This window comes from Aaosphaeria arxii, assembly GCF_010015735.1.
Source record: "Aaosphaeria arxii CBS 175.79 unplaced genomic scaffold BU24scaffold_7, whole genome shotgun sequence".
Lineage (NCBI taxonomy): Eukaryota > Fungi > Ascomycota > Dothideomycetes > Pleosporales > Aaosphaeria > Aaosphaeria arxii.
This window is the reverse complement of record NW_022983480.1, coordinates 1681697-1697260: the sequence shown is the minus strand read 5'-3', so window position 1 is coordinate 1697260 and position 15564 is coordinate 1681697. Positions and strand designations below refer to the sequence as shown.

The window sequence follows — 15564 nt, the reverse complement described above, 5'->3', positions numbered from 1 at the left end:
AAAACATCAATTCGCCGATCAATGCCTGTATTGACAAGAACTGACATTAGGCTAATGGTTCTGGGTGGTACAAGAACGCCTCTTGCAAAGAAGATGACGCATGTCCTGTTGCTCATACCAGTCGATGCGCAGCTAAGTACCAGTATACGAAGAGTAGATAATAACAGACAGAGATGAAAAGCGGAAACTGCACCTGTGGCAACATCCAATACGAATGCTCATCTACCCCTTTGAAAGTAATGACATTATCACGCAGTACTAGATTGCCCGAACACCGCCAATTGTCCAACCCTTGAGCGCCTTCGTTCTTGATATATCCACGCCCGCGGAATACAACAATTCTAAATCCTCCTCCGCGGCCCATTGGCTGTAGACCAGATTCAAGGATATCTTCAAACTGGTGGCTTTCTGGAATGTGCATGTTCCAGACAGCAATATTGACATTTATTCCGGCCTTCCCATAGATCACCCTTGCCGTTTCCTCTATACTGGAGATCTCCCGGTGTCGGCCTATGACGTCTAAATCAAACCCGAACCGATCGAGGACGCCTGTGGTGATATATGTTGCGCCTGGCAGGAACGCTGTTAGGATTGATGCGAGCAGCATTGGTTTCTTCTATTGCGATGCTTCGTTGTTGTTGGGAAAATATGGCGACAGGGGAGTGTTCGGCTCCTGCGGGGTTGCTGTTAGGAATGGTTTATCTCACGACGTTATTCTCACTTCATCACCACGGACCAAGGGGCAACTGAAATGATAGCCGGGAAGGGGAAATATGAACATACAAAACACTGACAGGCCTTTGTGTCTGCCTGTTTTGGACTCGAAACTGGAATACACGAGCGAGTGGTGTTGTTTGAAGTCTCAGCGACAAGAGATAATGAAGCGGGCGCCCAAGTTACACACCAGGCTCCAGTGTTCTACTTGAAGGCAGAATGCACACATCAGGCTCGAACATTTTGCTTGACCCGACTTTGTACAACCAAGACCTGGCATGTAGACTCTGTTTCTTCATATTGAGGGCGACATAGTCTGTACATAAACATCATATCGAAAAAGAAATTCTCTAGCTTATCTAGGTTCAAGAATTCTAGAAGCACATTTTAGCGGCCAAGAAAAATAGGTACCTCAGCGCTGAAAAATCAAAGATTAATGGGAAGTCGAGTAGATGAAGTACACTAGAAAAATGTAATGAGATATGAAGTATGTCATGTCAATTATATCTGCGCCTGCGTAATTTTCTCTACTCTTTTCATAGCCATCATAATCTCACAGCAGTCGAGCCCAATTGGGTCACTATCGCAAGGTATATTGTATATTCCTATTTACCTCAGAATTCGATCGAATAATGTGTGGTCACATTATATCATCCCCCTTCCGACAACAAGTATGTCGCTTTTATATCTCTTAACGCAATCATTGAGAAGAGCTAGAACACATATTCCTAGAAAGCCCAAACCGTAGGAAACCGATGGGACTTACTTAAGACTGTGCATTTATTCCCACCACTACCATGCTTAAGACAGAAGTTGGCAGCAATCTTAGGCATTTCCCAGCTCTTGTTCGAGTCCCTGGGCACAATTATTATGCTCTAAGTGAACACAGACACAAAGTGAACTAATTCAACGTCGTAACATGGCAAAGGTTCTATAGTTGAGAGGGATAACGTTAGAGGTTCCTTGCCCTTGCTAGGTGACGAGTGCTACTTCTCATTCCATGTATGATTGAGAGCACATGTTTTCTTACGAATAGATGCAAAACGGTCTTACTGCGGCCTTATATCTACGGTGTTTGAGCACCCTTAGAGCCGATATTTCCTATGTTCACGGACAGTCTTTTGACTTCGCGCCGGACGGCCGCCATAACAATGATTCCTTAGCATCGGACTATACCAAAGCTAGACATAGCTAATGTACCATGTCCTAAGAAGCTCGTATCTATATCAGTGAACTTTCGATAACATCTTTGCCATCCGCTCGGCGCGCCGGCTCTTGTAACGTTAGTGTGGAGCACATAACGTTATTGTAGAGCATGAGCCTCATTAGATACTCGCGGACTGGCTCCATGTCGATAATTCAATGAAAATCTTCCAATATAGCGATGGGATACAAATTGGACATTTTACGCTTTCTGCGTCTCCCAGCTTTGATCTCAACCTCGACTAGTCTTCCATACCAGCACTCACTCCATTCCATCAATTAACTAAACACCATCATGGCCTTCACAGTAGGAATCGCCGGCGCTACAAGCCAATTGGCCCTCTTAATCGCAGCCAAATTGCTTCAGAATCCCTCCGTCCACATCCGCGCCTTCTGCCGCAACCCCAGCAAACTCCCCCAGCATATCTCCTCCTCCACCCGCGTCACCATCATCCAGGGCGAAGCCACCGACCTCTCCGCCGTCCGCTCCTTCGTCCAAGGCTGCAACGTCGTCGCCTGTTGCTACCTCGGCCCAGACGACATCATGATCGCCGGCCAAAAGCTCCTCATCGACGCCTGCGAGGACGCCAACGTGTCTCGATACATCGCCAGCGACTACACGCTCGACTACACGAAGCTTGCGTACGGCGATCATCCATTGAAAGACCCCATGAAGCACGTGAAGGCGTACTTAGGAACGAAGACGAGTGTGAAGGGGGTGCATGTGCTTGTTGGGGCGTTCATGGAGCATTTCCTCGGGGAGTTCTTCGGTGTGGTCCATGCGGAGGAGGGAAGGTTTACGTACTATGGGACTGGAAATGAGGTGTTTGAGGCGACGACTTCGGTGGATATTGCGGAGTTTGTGGCGGCTGTTGCGCTTGATGAGGGTGCTGTTGGAATGTTGGAATGTGAGTTTAATGTTTATGTTGATCGGTTTGAATGACACTGGCTAACTGTGTAATTGTAGTCCTCGGCGATAGGAAGACACTTCGCCAGCTCGCTGATGAGTTTGAAGAGGTGTACGGTACGAAGCCTGAGCTTGAATGTCTGGGTACATTGGATGATCTCAAGAAGATTATGCAAGAAGCATATCAGAAAGACCCTTCGGATACATTCGCGTGGGTGCCGCAGTATGTACTAACGCAGTACCCTAACCCTTTTCCTGTTCGATATGTTAACGGATGCTAGGTTCTTCCAATACTACTTCGCAAATGGTCAGACGTATCTCAAGGATAAACTCGACAACTCCAGGTATCCTGAGATCAAGCCCGTCACTTTCAGGCAGTTGATGCAGACTCGTGCGCCGGCTGAGCTGTCGAGGCTTCCATAGACAAGTTATAGATTTTCGAACCATTAGATGCATCCTTAGGTTGCAAGCTAGTAGTATTGCTGTATTGTAGCGAATTGGAAGGATCCACTGTGAAAGATTCTTGTCAAAATCGAGAAATACAATAATGCTAGTTCGACAGTTCCATTTCCTGTGTAGTGCCATTAGAAGAGTCATCTATTTACTAGCAGAAACATAACTATCTTCATCATTAACTACAGGTCGTGTATTGGGTATGCCCAATTTACATTGTCTCTCAGAAAATCAATTCCGCTAGAGAAAGAAATCTCATAATCCCTAACATCGAAGTAAAGTTTTCAGAAACAAGTTTAAATGATATCAAAAGAGACTCAACAGCTGAGAATGAGTATTCTCCCTTTTATCGTGAGAAAATTCTGATATACATGATCTAGATTTTATTTTTGCTTGACTGATGCATACGTTATACCCCCCAAAACAACGATAGACATTGCCAGTGAAACCAGAACAACAGCAACAACAAGAACATAACCCCCCAAACCCGACAAAAGGCCTTGTACCAAACTCCCTTATTCCGTAGAAAAAAGGTTAATACCCATAGAGACAATCAAAAACACATGAAAACCGAATCCAATCCCATTCGAGACCACCTTCACCAAACTATACACCTTCGAACAAACCCAACCCAAGCCCACAATACTACAACTCTCTACCATTCCCCCATAGTGAGACTCTCCCACCCACTAATTCCGATATCCATCTCCTTCCCGTGTTGGTCGGGTCCGTAGACCCCTCGAAAACTCCATCTCTGCACAGCGGTGATGGCAAGAGACAGCACTCTCCCTCATCTCTCAGTCTAACCAACGGAAACCCCATCTCGTCTTCAAATATCCCATTCTGGCGAGTCAGCCGGATACGGGGAGTTTCCACTCGTTGTAAAGTGACGGTGTTGCTGGTATATCTTACACATCGACGTGAAATCGTGCATCGGTGTGGACGTTGGCTTCATTATCAACATCAACTTCAATTTCAAAACCACGACGACGACGCTGTACACAATCACTATTTATCACTCAACTCCCCGAATTAGCAAACCAAAAAGGTCATCTCTATAGCTACTACATCAACTCCACACGCCAGCACCCAATCCACGGTAAAACTTCCCGTATCTCTTGACCCCATCACCCCTTTCCCCAACTCCAAAATCTCCCCTCCCCTTTCAATCACACTTTCTGTCTAGAAAGACGAATCAATCTGAATGTTTAGTGATAACTATGTTTTACTATTTTCATAGTACTCATAATCCAAATATTATCTTCTACCAATGCAAACAAGAGACGCAGTTGTACTTTGATCTACACTTGAGGCAAAGGAACGTTTGAAGCCTACAAATGTCGTAAATCTACCTAGGTATATACAATTAAATAAAACCACAACGTTTCCTCCGAGAAGACAAAAGATGTACGTTTTCTACTACTTCTGGCAGGGAGAGTATGAAAGCCAAGGGTATGGGAAGAGTGGGAAGAGGTGAGGGCAGAACATGCCTCTAAACACAGCGATACGTCCTTCTGAAGGGGATGTCAACATTCCGCTTGACTACTGGGGCATCACGAGGAAGGCGAACATACAGCTCACACTCAATCACTCACTCAACCATCCATAACAACACATAGCAGTCAAGCAAACTATTCAATTTCACTATCTCTACAACATAGACAATTAACCCTTCGACTCATATCAAAGCAACATCACTTTCTTCCCCACTTCCCTCCCTCCCTACCCTCCCCAAAAACGACAGGAGCCTAGTATGACATAATCCCCCCCTCACTCTCACTTCCTCCATCCGGAAACACACCAACAAGTGGCAGTGTCCGTCCACCCCAACCTCCGCCCGCCTAACGTTAGAAAGACACGGCGCCGCGACGATGGCCTTCCCAATCCGTCAACCCATCATATGACTCGCTGGCCGGCCACTCACTCACTCACTCGTACGCATGTGGTGCTCCTCAACGAGGAATGCACAAAACAGGCGATCGATCATCGCGGGAAAAACAGGGCGGAGGAGGAGGGGTGGCGAGAAAACGGAAGCAAGCAGCGTAGGTTAGTAGGTAGCGTATCACGTTGTTCATTTCTCTCCTCGCTCTCTCTGTCTGGCTCTCTGTGTGCGTTGTGAACGGTGGGAGAAGGGGGAGGGGCGTACGACATGTGTGATCGGTGCCGTTTTCAGGCTTGATGCTTGATGGGTACGGTTTGCTTTGCTTTGCTTACCTGCTGCCTCTGCGGGGGGGCTTTGTTTGGCTGTCAGGGTAGGCGAGTGGGCAGCGCGGTGTGCTAAATCGGCGGCGCTAGAGAAGCGTGTGCAGGAGGGGGAGGGGAGGGGGGAATGGGTACGTCAGCGCCGCTCGAGTGAGTGCCCTTTTTGCGTTGCGTTCGGTTTGATTTGGTTTGGTGGTCTGCTGCTGCTCGGGTGGTGGAGGTGGTGGGAGGTTGGGGCGGGAGCGCGCTGCATGTCGTGTCAAGGTTGGTGTCGCTGCGGCGGGTAGGACTGTTGTGGCTTGACGTGGTGAATGGGAGGGAGATAGGCATCGCCCATTTGATTCTGTCGAGTAGCAAAATGACAGGATCGTTGACGATGTTTCGAGTGTGCTGCGAGAGAGCATCGATTTGCGTGTACTCAATAGAGCCGAGCCACGTACTCCTCCGTAATGGATCGTCGAACGAGCGGGGGGCGGTCGTGCACGACAGACCATTCGAGGCATATCAGTGATGAGGTAGGCGATTCGTGCAAAGACGTCTGAAACTAAGGCGTCCACAGAGGGTATCCGTGGAGATGGACCCTGGAGGCTGAAGATGATGATCGCCAGATTTGGAGGTCGGTCCAGCAAAGCTCTTGAACAGTTGGCGGGATTCCCGCACACACACGATAAGCCCGGACCTACAGACCATACTTCGGTCGCCAAACTGCGCCCTGATGCCGTCCTTCCTGGCTGAGGGAAGGTTAGGCACGACGCATCTCGACAACTCATCGACCGCGCAATATCTCGTACCAGACGCTGTGTTCAGCTGACACAAGCAATCTGCAGCGTCCAGGGGCAATTGCAACCTCAGTTCTGGACGACGCTAGGCCTCCAGTTCTCCAGTCTAGTGGATGACGTGGGGAAGTGGAGAGTAGGATTGCACCAAGTGCCTTGGCCCTCTGGTGATTGCAATGGGCGTCGGAGGTTTTGTAGATCAGCCGTTGAGGCCTTGCCGTGAGTGGAGAACACGACACAGTCATTCGAGGACACCCGCGGGAGATATCAAAACAATACAGCATCTGGCTGCTGCGGCGGCACCGTGGCGCCATTGTCCCAATCTCCCCGGATTATGGTTTGCATGCCTGTAACAATCGCGATTGTCGTTAGGGCCCTGGGCCCATTACTCGCGCGGCCTAGCTAATGGCGGACCGATACGACATCGAGCATGGGCCCACAATAGGCAAACGCATCCGGCCCAAGCTCGAGACAAAAGGACCATCGAATTGCCTTCCAGAAGAAGCTAGAACGCTGGCAGCTCTCTGGAGTTTGCATCTAAAGCGCTCGCACGGGCCAGTGGTTCGAGAGCTGATCTGGGAGTCACATCGTTATACGGCGGCCTCGTCGTGCTCGCTGCCCTCGGGAACTGGCCGATTGCACCGCTTGGAGTGTTGCGAAACTCCTGCGTAGTATGCCCACAGCGGAATTGGGTTGGAATCCGACCCAAGGGGAGGGTCAGGGTAGGAACCATTATTGCGTTCATTATTCCAAATTCCAAGCGAACATCCGACCGCAGCTGCAGCGTAAGCGGCTCAGATGGAGACTGCGTGATAGCCCCCAATTGTTGGAGCTACTGGAGCTGACATGCTGCTTGGCGGCAAGGAATGCTGCCATTGGAGAGAACGACAATCGCGCCTCCAGGCGCATTGTCTATTGTAGATGTTGGAAACTCTCACTTCTCTCGGACCCGTGGTACGACTCGCGGACGGGTCCAGGAACCGAACCGAACCGCGATATCCAACGAGCGCCATCGGCCGCTCCGTACAACGCCAACAGCCGGCAAGCAGCCTCCCGATTGCAACTTCGCACAATAATCCACCATCTGCTCGAGGAGCTGCCATGAAGCGTGGCCAGGCCAGAAAGGTCGAGACAATTGGTGCATTGTGGCCAGCCGTCAATTGGCTCGCTGAAGGCAGCGTTGGTCGAAGCTGGTTTATGCAGTGGTACATTAGCAGTGACGCCGTCAACCGAAATCCCGCGGATGGTATGGCGCGTCCAGGGCTCGTAAGCATACCACGCTGAATGAAGTCGCTGGAGTCACATTGGAGTGGAGCGCGTGCTCCTGTAATGCGGTCGACTCGTTGCTCGACAAGGTGTGGGGTCAGGCGTTCAACAGTACCACGAGATCCATTGTGCGAGTCTTTTGTTGCAGACGACAGGTAGTGCACGACGTCTGCAATGCAGCTAGTGGGACGTTTGAGCATTAATTCATCCATAACAGATGCCCAATCGAGGACTCGGAAATCCAAAATGGAGAGGGGACGAGCATGTTCCTGAGAGATTGATTGTCTGTGTCTCCATATGCGTGACATTTGCTACGCTGGGTGGCTTGGTGTCCAGCTGACAGCCGCCACAATGGCTCGAGAGCCGTGATAGTCATGAAGGAAGCTATGACGAACGCATAATGGCAGAGAAATAGTTGGTTGGTCGCTGAGGATCGGTGGGAGCATCAGATATCATTTTCAATTGAGTGGTGTATGTGAGCTACGAACGAAATGAAGGGATGAGCATGGCGATGCCGGCGATCGGAATCAGATGATTCCACAAAGCAGATCTAGCGCAGTGCGGAACAGCCGAGACAGAAGCAATATTTGGGTCCATCGAAAGCCTCGTAGCTGCCAATCTATTATCAAATGAGTGGAATCACCTCAGTCCTGAGATTGATTGAGACCGCGGTTCGAGCAGAGCAGACGAATGTCGACGAGAAATTGAGATCAGTGGCGGCCCGTACCGCTGTTGGCAGACGTTGCTGCTCAAACCCCGACTGACCACGACATCACGTCAGTGACTTGTGCCGATTCCGAGGGTGAGACGGAAAATAGGGTTGGTGCGACGGTAACGCAAGGGTCGGGCGGTGGTAGGAGTAGCGTGTTCCAAATACATACAAGGCGAGGTCCATTATCGTTGACGAGTTCGAGTCGCCTGAGACAATGAGTTTTGCATTCAATACGGCTCCTATTCTTCCCGAAGTACCATTCGAGGTAGCTGCAGGTAGCCAGAAGATAGTGGGAAAGGTGAAAAATGCTTGGGCACCGACCAAGGCCGTCACTGGGAATGAGGCGGGAGGCTGCAGGTCGGTGTGTCTCAAAGGTCGAATGCCCTGCAGCGGTCAGTGAGCCTTAGAGGAGGGAAGATCTAGCGCGGATTGCCGGTAGCCAGGAGCAGCCGTGATCTCCAGTGCGGCAATCCCAGCCACCATCGCCCATCTGCGACTCAACGGGCTGTTGTGCTTGTAAGCTGTGAAATGATGGGTCTGGCAGGTGCCGAAGGAGATTTGGTGGGCAGGGAGAGGTGGGGGATTAGGGAGGCTGTGGGAAGGGGACTTGAAGCGCCGGCTGGACGTTGTACACCGTGAGGCACTCGGTAGCAGGGACAGTAGCCCTGGTCCCCCAATCTCCATGGGAGCCGCGTTGGACGAAGTGGATACGACATTGATGGACTGGAGGGTGATGGAAAAGCGTTTCACGCAAGATGATGGGCCTGATGTGCGAAGGATGTGCTCCCAGGCTTCCACTGAACCCGCCATGCCTTCAGATATCGGTAGGCTGCGTTCTTTGGCAATAATGGACGAGAAAGATGCATATGTCTATTGCGCGTCGGTTGGGGGCTGATTGGAGGGAACGACGGCTGGCTGCGCATGCTGGACGTAAGGAATGCAACGCGTAGAGATACGGGATTGGACATGACCAGTCGACTACGTAGGAGGACGAGACGAGAAGAGAAGAGAATGGAAGAGAACCAGAGTACTCGGTAGCCTTCGTCGCCGGTCAGCCCCGAGGGGTGGGATTAGGATTAGGACTGGTATTGGGAGTGGGAGTGAGCGGCCGCAACGTGCGAAACACGCCGGCGCTGGGACTGAGATGTCACCTCGGGCGCGTGGAGGAGGAGGAATGTGAAAGCATAGCTACGATTAGTGGGATGGAAGGCCGGCGCGCAGGAGAAATCAGTAAGGGATGATGAATGACGAGAAAAGAGAAGGAAGAAGAGACGAAGAAGAAGAAATAAACGTTTGGGGCTAAACTAGATGGATATATGGTGATGATGGTTTAGGATTGGTGTGGATGGAGAATGAGGACGAGGAGTAGGAGGGTGTAGTGTTGTGGTGTACTCGGTGAGGTGGTGTGTTCAGTGTGTATGGAAGAGAGTGAATGAGTGGTGAATGGTGAATGGTGAATGGTGAATGTGTGTGTGACCTGTCGCGGCTCGAGGTGGAGAGATAGGAAATCGACTAAGCCGAAAAGGGATCGAGGCGAGGCGAGGCTGTGGGTATTGTTATGTCTTGATAGAGAGGAAGGGCAACGAGCGGTGTAGCAATGGTGATCATTTTTGAAGGGTGCAATGTGATGCAATGTAATGCGATGCTATGCGATGGCAGATAGACATAGATGCTGATGGGGGGATGGAGTGGTATGTTCAATGATGAGTGAGTGAATAGAAGGAAGAGTGAAGGTGAATGTTTTGAGCCGTGATTCATGCAACTGCGGGCGCTAGTGACGGATTGGGAAAGGCGTGAGTGTCCTTGGCGCTTGGCCACACATCTGCACGTCACCGAATATTTGAAACCTCTCACTTTCACCATCACCATCACCGTTCACTGTTCATCATCATCATCATCATCATCATCATTCATCTTCACTATTCCTTGCCATTCATCACTTCACTCACCGACAGACACGGAGAAACAAATATCAACGCTCATCAGCAATTTATTCATTCGCTCACCGTCAGTCATCTCATCTCCATCGATCTTTTACCAGGGGGTTCCGTCATCTTTCCAGGGTCTGTCTCTCAATTTATTCTCCCTCTCGCCTGGGTACCTGGGGAGTTGGTACCTACCAGTACGGTACTAGGTACGAGGGTACTTCCCGTACTATTAGGTACTAAGTATACCACCCCCTACCTTTGCTACCCGTATATATACAGTACAATACAGTACGACTCAGTAACCATAGGAATACCTACCACACCCACCCCTCCTCCTTCTCCCTCTTCCTATCCCGACTCGCTTCCCCCCCTCAACATCATCTTCCCACCCCCCGCCATCCCCCAATAATCATAACAAATCTCAAGATGCACACCCTTCTCAACATTACCAGCATCATCATTCTGATTGTCATCATCACTGTCATCATCCGTGATCGTCAATAGACCAACTCTGCACTACTACTTACATTCCCTCTTTACCGGACATGCTCACTTGTGACAGACGACCCCAACGACAACGACATTCGCGACTATCAGAATACTAATAATATTACCACATCGACTACGGAGTACAACCACTAGTCTAATCCATCATCTGCGTCTATCCTTTTCTTCGTTGCATTGCAATAATCCTTCGTCCGCACCAGCCGTTATCCCAGTCGACTCGCTTCTTCAAGATAATAGCAGTGCAATCCAATACAGAGTACATCCCTACTCCCTACCAATCGCTGGTCCCGTGCTCCAATCACACCCACCCACACACGCATTCGATCAACTCTTTCATCTCGTCGTGCCTACCTAGCCTTCCACTCCGTACCGAGTACTATCTTCTGCTACTTCTCTGTGTCTGTCAAGCAAGGGAGGCGGGCGGCTGGACGATTTGGCAGTGGGGCACGTAATCCTCCTCTGCCTTGCCCTGCTTCTATTCTCTCTGTTTCTTTTTTTTTTTCAACTCTTGTCCACCGTCACCGTTCAGGGCCCGCTTGCTGTCATCAATCCTCGGCCATTGTTTATCACTGACCTATGACCTGCACACCTGGTCCACTCGCATAGGTACCCTGCAACAGCTCCAAAACGACCCTACGCTAGTACCCATATTGGTCCTCTTGTGTACGCCTACCTGCATCATTCACCACTCTCCTCACCTGCACTAACCCATCTTGACCTAAACCAAACCAACCTTTATCCCATCTCAAACCCCATCATCACAACTGCTCAGCAACTCTGCTTCTTTCCACACCCACCCACTCCCTCTCCCACCCGGAGCGTTGCGCAGAACCACTGCCCCGGGTCGCGGTGTGCTGGATACAGAGATGCCCGGATCATGGCGCAGCGATCCAACCTGCTCTGCTAACCTCATTGTGACTTGGTGCTTGGAGGTCTCTAGGCGAGGGTTGCATTCGCTCGCGCATCACCTGCCCGCTGCTCTATCTGGTTCCATACGGTGAAGTTTATGCTCATCTGCAGCCTGCCCGCCTGCCTCTACTACCGCCTCAACAGGACGTTCTGGCAGCCGTACTGGATGTGGTGGTTGTTTCGGTGGGCGTGGTAGTAATGGTGGCGCTTCCTCTACGGGCGCTTTGCTTGTCTGCTCATAGCGTCCGACCCATCTTAACCACCTTACCTCACGTAGCTTATCCCCCATGCCCCCCTCCGCTCGCTCTAGAGATACCGTTGCTCTGATGGGCGCTCGGCCTGTGACAGCTAACGGCCCCCTCGAACCAGGGCGCGCCGTCTCTGCTCTATCCTCTTCCTCCCCTCAGTCGCTTTCTGTCATCACTGTTCGCGCTGTCCGCTCACTTTCCATGATTTCCATTCTCTCTCGCGGCCGCCCCGATGCTAAACTCGAGCGGCTACCGGGCCGTGGCGTCAGGACCACCGCCACCGACCGCCTACCGCTTTCTGGGGCGGCCGTAGATGCCGTGCTGACTGGATGACCCCCCCGTTGCCCGTCTGGTCGTGAGTCCTGCAGCTACTAAACCTCCCTGGGTGAGCCAATCTGCGCGGAGCCGGGCACTGCTAGCAAACCTATGATCATCTGTTCGCTGCATGGGTTTATTTACGGAGTGGACCTCTGGGAAGTAGATGAAACATCGCGGTCCCAGCCAGGCGGGCGCGAGCTGCTGTGTCGAGGTTGTCCCCATTCAGCGTCGTGTCGTGGCCAATGTTCCTGCGTCGATGCACGGGACTGTGATGCCTCACCAGACGAGCCAACCATTCCTCGCATCGCCTTCTTCTCAAGGGCCCCGTGGGCAGCAGAGGCCATACATCCGGTGCAAGGAATGCGAGCGCATCGTGGGCCAGAGACAATTCGAGAAAGGATGTGAGCCTGGGCCCTGGGGCAAATCACTCCTCCCTGGCATCGGAGATATAGAGGACGCCGCTTTGGGAAATGGTCGCTGCTGCAGCTTGCCAATGCTACGGTGGTGCTAGAGAATGGCCATGGTCTGAGCCGAGCAATACGCATCACTCGCTTTTGGGGCTGAAATCTTGATCCATCATCGCGAAGGTGCGAGGAAGCTACCTGCTTGGTGGGCATTGCTCCTTTCAGCCAAACAACCCGAACTCGATGGCCCCAAGCCCACCACTCCCCTGTATCCAAAACTATAGCCCTTTCTGTCAGTCTTCACCCATTGTACTTCTACCTCCCGGCCTCGTATTCTTGTTTCCACTCGACCCTCTCTATCTTTCATGATCTCTCTCTGTCCCTTCTCCCTGCCTACTTCCTCCTCCCATTGGCCTCTCGATCGCTGATATCACCCTCCCAATCGTCCTCCTCGTCTAGGGTCTGAACAAGGGGAGAAAGGCCGTTCCAACTTTCACCATTCGGAGAATTCTTTTTGGTACACTACCACCTCATTTCCACACCCCCAAGGACAAAGATCACGGGATACGCGACCCCTAGCGAGCTTGTGCAACAAGTGACCAGAAGGGGGAAAGGGTCCATCTGGATATCAACAACAAAACGATCATTGCCCTTTATCTATATATGCTTTACGATCTCGGCGTGGTTGGTGTAAATACTTTCCAATCCTCTCCACCATTCAACAGAGTCGGTGGCCTGATTCCTATTTGTTACCCTCTCGCGGATCGCATCCCTCTTCACCGATCTGAGCAGGCTTCGAAACCTGCGGCGGAAGCAGACCTGACGCCAGAGTATCGGTGTAGACGACATCCATCTTCCTTTCCAGATCCGCGAACCCGGCCTCCACGCGCAGATCGCTAGAGTCTTGTCGACAAGTAAGAGCCCCCGCCGAAACAGCCACTTTCGACGCATTCGGCGCCACATCAATTATTCCTGGCGGCCTGCAGAAATAACCTGGTACGTTTGAGAATAATTGCGATGCAGACCGCACCCTCCCATCGCAAGTGGCAGGAGACTGACAGCTCACAGCAAAGCAAAAAGAATAAGTCCTGCGCACCCATCACCCCAACGTTGCAGCCGACCAGTAGCCAGGGTCGGGACCTGTACTCTGTCTGTGCGCGACTCACCCTCCTCGAGATTCGAGATTTGAGATCTGTGTGGGGACGACGGGAAGAAGCAAAGTGCACCATTCGGTCTGGCAGTTCCGCGCTTCCTGTCAAGCGTTGTAGCCTTAAGGTTTAAGGCGCCGTGGGGCCACCTGCTAGTGCGTCAACACCAGGAACAAGATCCTATTCGATAATTGATAAATTATTGACACCACCCTCTCAGTAGAAGCAAGCGAGCGCATAATCCTCCCGACGACGATAACGACGACGACCGCGACGACGAAAGCGACCATAGAATCATTCCGATCGCATTGGCAGGCGCAGTTTGTCACCGCCATTCGAGCCGCTCCGCGATAACGCCCGCAAGTGCATCGCGAATCGTCGTGTCGGTGTGTGAGCAAAGCTCAAGACTCGCGCGCATCAACAAAACCAATCTGCTGGATAAAGTGCGCATTACTTTGCGTGTCCTGTCGACCCAGGCCCGCGCTTCTCCAAGCAGCCTACGCCCAGCTTAGTAGCATTGACGGACTAGCAGCCACCGGACACTCGCAGCGGCAGCGGCAGCTAGTTGAGGATCAAAGCCCTGCCCTTGTATTGTACCGGCTAAACCGCCCCAGATTTCCCTTGAAGCGAGCCAACAACGGCAATCAGTTACCCTCCACGGCGAAGGCCAAACCCTTTTTCGACCATCGCTCGCGCAGCTTGGACCTGTCCCGTTGCGAAGAGCGACTTGATCGGATTTGCCAGCGGCCCCTTCGACGGATCATCCAGGATCGGACTGGGCAAGTGAGTGAGGTCAGCGACGGCAGCTTCATCCAACTCTCTATTCAGCAGCCAAATTATTTTCCTCCCGTCAGCAACAACAAGGACGTTCGCCACTGCCGGCGCCGTTGAACTGCGGATCCAGTGCGTCGGTGTCGAGGGCAAAGCAAGTGCTCACCTTGCGGCGTGAGACTCGCGCTCCATTCGTCTCGCTACCCTCCCGCAGTGCGGTCGAGGGAATTACGTTTACCAGGGCCGTTACAGGAAGAATCATAAGAGTGCTGCTGCGGCTGCAATAATGAATCAAGGTAAGTCAGCCTTAAGCAACAACATATGCCAACCCATGTCCTCCTGCTGCGAAGGAGCACAAACCCTTTTCTTCTCATTGCGCACACACCTCGCACACACATACACACACACACCACTCTTCTCTCACCCATAAACCGGCGCCCTTCTCCGCATTCCCACCATCCCCATCGTTCCCGCATTCCTCTCGCATACCTGTCTTTATATTGGCTCGCATCGCTTACGCGCGACTGCCTTTCTTTCCTCTCTCCATCGCCCATTGCTACACACTGTGGATCCCGCCGGTCCACCGATTCTGCCCGTCGTCTGCTCATGTAGTGCACTCTTGCAAGCCCTTCCCTCCAAACACCCGATCGCGGTGCACCTTGTACGACAACACCTCCACGCGCGCTTTTCTTGCGGGCATTCCCTCTATCGACGGGTGCACGTTGTCCGTTCTTGTCCCACGCCTGCTCAACGCACGCAGGTCTGGCTCGGATTGATTGGCTGACGCAGAAGCATAAGCAGTGCTCCAACCGCCTCCTCTGCCATTGGCACCGGAAAACCCCTTCTCGTCGGACCCAGAATGCATCGACCATATTGGTGCACATGCACATCATCATAGTTCTTTCGTTCCCGAGCTACGGCGCGACGGGACTCTCGGCCACTCATCAACCGGCATTGCCAGTGCGCAGCCTGTGAGTTCTCATCTAGGCCGTTACAACCACCGTCCCGATTCACTGTGAGTACCTCCACTTTCATTGGCCCCTTGTGTTCCGGCCTGGCATGGGCATACTTCCGCAGTGTTGCCTTGCCCGGCGGCCT

General features: G+C 51.9%; 6 protein-coding genes across 6 annotated transcripts; 2 read left to right on the top strand and 4 right to left on the bottom strand.

Moving 5' to 3' along the window:
- Nucleotides 1-112: 112 nt before the first annotated feature.
- BU24DRAFT_453298 (uncharacterized protein) lies at nucleotides 113-1547 on the bottom strand (the record flags this gene model as incomplete). The annotated part of the gene is made up of 3 exons (XM_033531255.1): nucleotides 113-582; nucleotides 905-1030; nucleotides 1481-1547. 3 exons carry the CDS (start codon nucleotides 1545-1547, stop codon nucleotides 113-115), a joined length of 663 nt encoding a protein of 220 aa, XP_033381365.1.
- A 665-nt stretch (nucleotides 1548-2212) lies between these two features.
- Nucleotides 2213-3247, top strand: BU24DRAFT_351402 (NmrA-like family protein; the record flags this gene model as incomplete). Its single annotated transcript, XM_033523693.1, has 4 exons — nucleotides 2213-2509; nucleotides 2594-2825; nucleotides 2885-3047; nucleotides 3106-3247. 4 exons carry the CDS (start codon nucleotides 2213-2215, stop codon nucleotides 3245-3247), a joined length of 834 nt encoding a protein of 277 aa, XP_033381364.1.
- A 3741-nt stretch (nucleotides 3248-6988) lies between these two features.
- BU24DRAFT_262670 (uncharacterized protein) lies at nucleotides 6989-8227 on the bottom strand. Its single transcript, XM_033522518.1, has one exon. It carries the CDS (start codon nucleotides 7827-7829, stop codon nucleotides 7050-7052), a length of 780 nt encoding a protein of 259 aa, XP_033381363.1. The 5' UTR covers nucleotides 7830-8227; the 3' UTR covers nucleotides 6989-7049.
- Nucleotides 8228-8447: 220 nt separating this feature from the next.
- Nucleotides 8448-9128, top strand: BU24DRAFT_412327 (uncharacterized protein; the record flags this gene model as incomplete). Its single annotated transcript, XM_033526106.1, has 2 exons — nucleotides 8448-8594; nucleotides 8778-9128. 2 exons carry the CDS (start codon nucleotides 8448-8450, stop codon nucleotides 9126-9128), a joined length of 498 nt encoding a protein of 165 aa, XP_033381362.1.
- A 2924-nt stretch (nucleotides 9129-12052) lies between these two features.
- BU24DRAFT_262600 (uncharacterized protein) lies at nucleotides 12053-12982 on the bottom strand. Its single transcript, XM_033522516.1, has one exon. The coding sequence runs from the start codon at nucleotides 12758-12760 to the stop codon at nucleotides 12281-12283; it is 480 nt and encodes a 159-aa protein (XP_033381361.1). The 5' UTR covers nucleotides 12761-12982; the 3' UTR covers nucleotides 12053-12280.
- A 306-nt stretch (nucleotides 12983-13288) lies between these two features.
- BU24DRAFT_453296 (uncharacterized protein) lies at nucleotides 13289-15338 on the bottom strand (the record flags this gene model as incomplete). The annotated part of the gene is made up of 4 exons (XM_033531254.1): nucleotides 13289-13540; nucleotides 13714-13844; nucleotides 14348-14587; nucleotides 14956-15338. The coding sequence occupies 4 exons, from the start codon at nucleotides 15336-15338 to the stop codon at nucleotides 13290-13292; spliced, it is 1005 nt and encodes a 334-aa protein (XP_033381360.1).
- Nucleotides 15339-15564: the final 226 nt, after the last annotated feature.